The following is a 3,427-nucleotide window of genomic DNA, read 5'->3' as shown; positions in this document are numbered from 1 at the left end:
AAAAATAATAAAAAAACTCGTTTTACAATAAATTAAAGCTCTCATCTATTCCAGTTTCCGTATTTTAATTCCTTTGTTGTTAAAAGACTATTCTATGATTAATTTTAAAGATCATATGACACTAATGATACTAATGAACTATATTATCCACTAGTTGTGTAATTAAAAAAAAGCGTTCTAAAATATAGTCATTATATAACAAGTGATACAAATAAATCAACTCATTTTGTTTTATTCAAAAATGTTGTGCTGCAGCCAAATGTATTACTTAATTTTATAAATAAACGCCTTGACGTGAGGCAACCAGTTAAACACATATTTCAGGCGTCTGACAGTTACTTGTCAGTTGACAAGTAAACATAACCTCTTTTACACAGTGCTCATCGCTACAAGATGCCCTTAAAGGGGGCTCCTCCTGTCTGTCTAAAATGCGAAACCAGCGAATCACCCCTGTGGACAAACGCCGAAAATTTAGGTGCCATCTGCCTGGACTGCGTGAACGAAGCAAAAGATAACCTCAAATCGGAACAAGATGAAGAAAACGACGATAAATCCGAAGATTCGAAATCAATGCGACCGAAACAGCGGACGACACGATCGTACAAGACGCGGTTAAACCCTTTTGCACTGCCTAAGACTGCAATGCCGAAAGGAAGAGGGCGTCGAGCATTGTTTAAGAAGATTCCGATTAAAGCCCCCACTGCTGTCGCCACGACTATTACTTCGGAATCGATTTTTTATAAAGTAATGTTTAAAAGTGTCATAGAAATGTTGCTAATGTTGAGTTTGTAGGGTAGTTATATTCAGATTGGTGATATTGTTTCAATGCAAGATGAAGATGGGGGTATTTACTATGCTCAGATTAAGGGGTTGATGACTGATCAGTACTGTGAGAAGAGCGCGGTGGTGACGTGGTTGTTACCAACTCAGGAAAGTCCACCACCAGAGGAGGGATTTGATCCAGCTACTTATATCATAGGTTTTGGATGATTATCTTTATTTTACTTATATTTTTAATTGTTGATTTTATTTATAGGGCCTGAAGAAGACATTCCAAGAAAGCTGGATTGTATGGAGTTTTTGATGCACGCACCTTCTGATTATTATAAATCAAAAACGACGCCATATCCTATTGTACATGCTCCTGCGCGACCTGGGTATATTTGGACCTCCTTAGACACCATACAGAGGTTGCAAGGAAAGCAGTGATTTTTTCGCCATTATAGATTGAATTTTGCCTTCATTTATTATCATGGTAATAATATGACGAGTTTATTTAGTAATTTTTATATTTTAGGGTCAATTGAATTAAGAAGATATTTTTCACATTGAAAATTTCTAGTTAATATTGTTGAAAATAACAACGATTCATCTCATTCCTAGAATTGTGTATCATAACTCAATGTTACATTTTTTATCATTTCTTATTACAAGCGGAGTATTGTGCAGAGGATGTGGTTTCCTGGTATTGTTTATGTTGTGAATTCTCTGTTCAAAATACATCTGACAATTCTATTTACTGTAGCCAAATCGCTTAAAAGCCACTAAATGAAACCACAATCGTTTTGTTTGCTTTATACTGGATATTGTATTTACAAATAATAGAAAAATTTACACATGTTTTCTCTTGAGTTTTTTAATCTCCTCACTGTTTGCTTTGGGGTTTTGGCTTCCAGATTTAAAAAGTAAAGTAAAAAGCTTTCATAACATTTTTGTTTTTAAGTAATGGTAAGGGAATTAGAGCTATTTAAATTTTTATGTTCACCGTTTGAGAACAATTATTTTGTAATAATTGTCAACAAATTTTGGAAAAAAAACTACTGGAGAAGTGGAGTTATTTTTCCCCTCAGGTCCAGATTCAGAGATATCTTGAAAAATTGTTTTTATCTGCTTTTTATGTTTTTTTTTTCTAAAAAATTACAAAATTATGAATTGCTCGACAGTGCTTTGAAAAGCCAATTTATTAAGTTTTTCAAAGACCTATAAAACTTGTCCTTAAAAATTCGCAAAAATCTTCGATAAATCAACTAAATTTGAAGCAAAATAACGATTTTCTTTATAAAGGGTTTTGAAACTGTATTTGCAAAGCAAAGTTCTTACTTTGCTTATAGACCATAAAAAATTAGAGGGTAGACATCATTGAAATGCATGGATGTCACTGAAAATTTACTTTTTGCATCTTCACTTGAAATTTTTTTGTAGACAATTTGGTGTGGTATATATAACTGATGATATAATACCATAAATTTTACAAAAATTTTATCTGGGCTGAACAAATTATACAGGGTCTGGCAACACTTGTGTCCACCCCCAAAATCGTGTTTATTTTTAAAGATAAAATTTTGAAAATTTGTATTCGCTCATAGTTGATAAAGTTCTAAAAACACACGAACAGGCTCAGCACACAAAGCTTTATTTTTGCTCTTAATGACATAATGTACTAATATCTTATGAAAAATTGAAGAGTTGGGTGCAAAAACTAGGTCTCTTTGCTTTTTAAAACTTTTAGTACTTAATTAATTTTGATATTTTAGTAACAGTAATTGCAGTTTATTCAAAGTCTTTTATTTTAGATCAGACATTTATGTATTTAATTGATTGTACTAACATTATTTTTAATAAAATTTGGAGACTTAACTAAAACAAACAAAAATCGTCTGTTCTATTTTCCTTATTTTTCTCTAAATACGTTCGACGACAAATTCTAACTCTAATTCGTTGATTAAGTAGGTAATTATCTCGATTTATCAATCTTCTTCATAAATAAACTAGTTCGTTAAATAGCCAATATTTCAGTAGATTGGTTTGTAAAGTACCATATACCTTTTTTTGGAATAAGAACTCATACTTGCTCAAAAAAGTTTCATTTTATATACTTGTTACATAAATATTTATTTTATCCTGAATCAACAGAAACTGCAGATTTCGACCTGTCAAATTTGTGCGAAAAAGTATTTTTATACGTATAGGGCTGAAAATTACACTTTTCACACCTAGAAAGTGAAAGTTATAATTTAGCACACTCAACAAGAACATCGGGTATACGTAAAAAATAAACAAAATTCTAGGAGTTTTGAAATTTTTCTCAAATATACAAGTAAAAAGAAAAATAAATCCTAATTTGGAGGATCGTATGAGGTTCGGAAAAAATATTTTTTTATACAGGTCTCCGAAAAGTCGCGCACCACCGTAAAACTGTATGATCGGGCAATGCCATAGATCACCGGAAAAATGTTAAAAAAAAATCCATGTCTTCAATTTTTCAAAATATGAGGGATTGAAGAGTAAAAGTTTAATGCCAAAATTAACGATTTCTGAGCAATAATTTTAGGTTTAAATGAATTTGTTATCTAAAGGACATTTTGCGCAAAGGCATGGTGCAAAAAAATCGGAAAAATCTTGTAAGAAATGCCTGAAAAATGTTAAC

At 31.5% G+C, this 3,427-nt stretch overlaps 1 protein-coding gene across 1 annotated transcript; it reads left to right on the top strand.

Moving 5' to 3' along the window:
* The first annotated feature begins 311 nt into the window (after positions 1–311).
* LOC148180247 (GATA zinc finger domain-containing protein 1) lies at positions 312–1,623 on the top strand. The gene is made up of 3 exons (XM_088039567.1): positions 312–744; positions 793–979; positions 1,037–1,623. Exons 1-3 carry the CDS (start codon positions 394–396, stop codon positions 1,207–1,209), a joined length of 711 nt encoding a protein of 236 aa, XP_087895693.1. The 5' UTR covers positions 312–393; the 3' UTR covers positions 1,210–1,623.
* The last annotated feature ends 1,804 nt before the right edge of the window (positions 1,624–3,427 follow it).

The sequence above is a fragment of the Gnatocerus cornutus genome, chromosome 1 (assembly GCF_029298725.1).
Source record: "Gnatocerus cornutus isolate USDA-ARS CGAHR chromosome 1, icGnaCorn1.1, whole genome shotgun sequence".
Taxonomy (NCBI): Eukaryota; Metazoa; Arthropoda; class Insecta; order Coleoptera; family Tenebrionidae; genus Gnatocerus; species Gnatocerus cornutus.
This window is presented reverse-complemented; position numbering and strand designations above follow the sequence as displayed.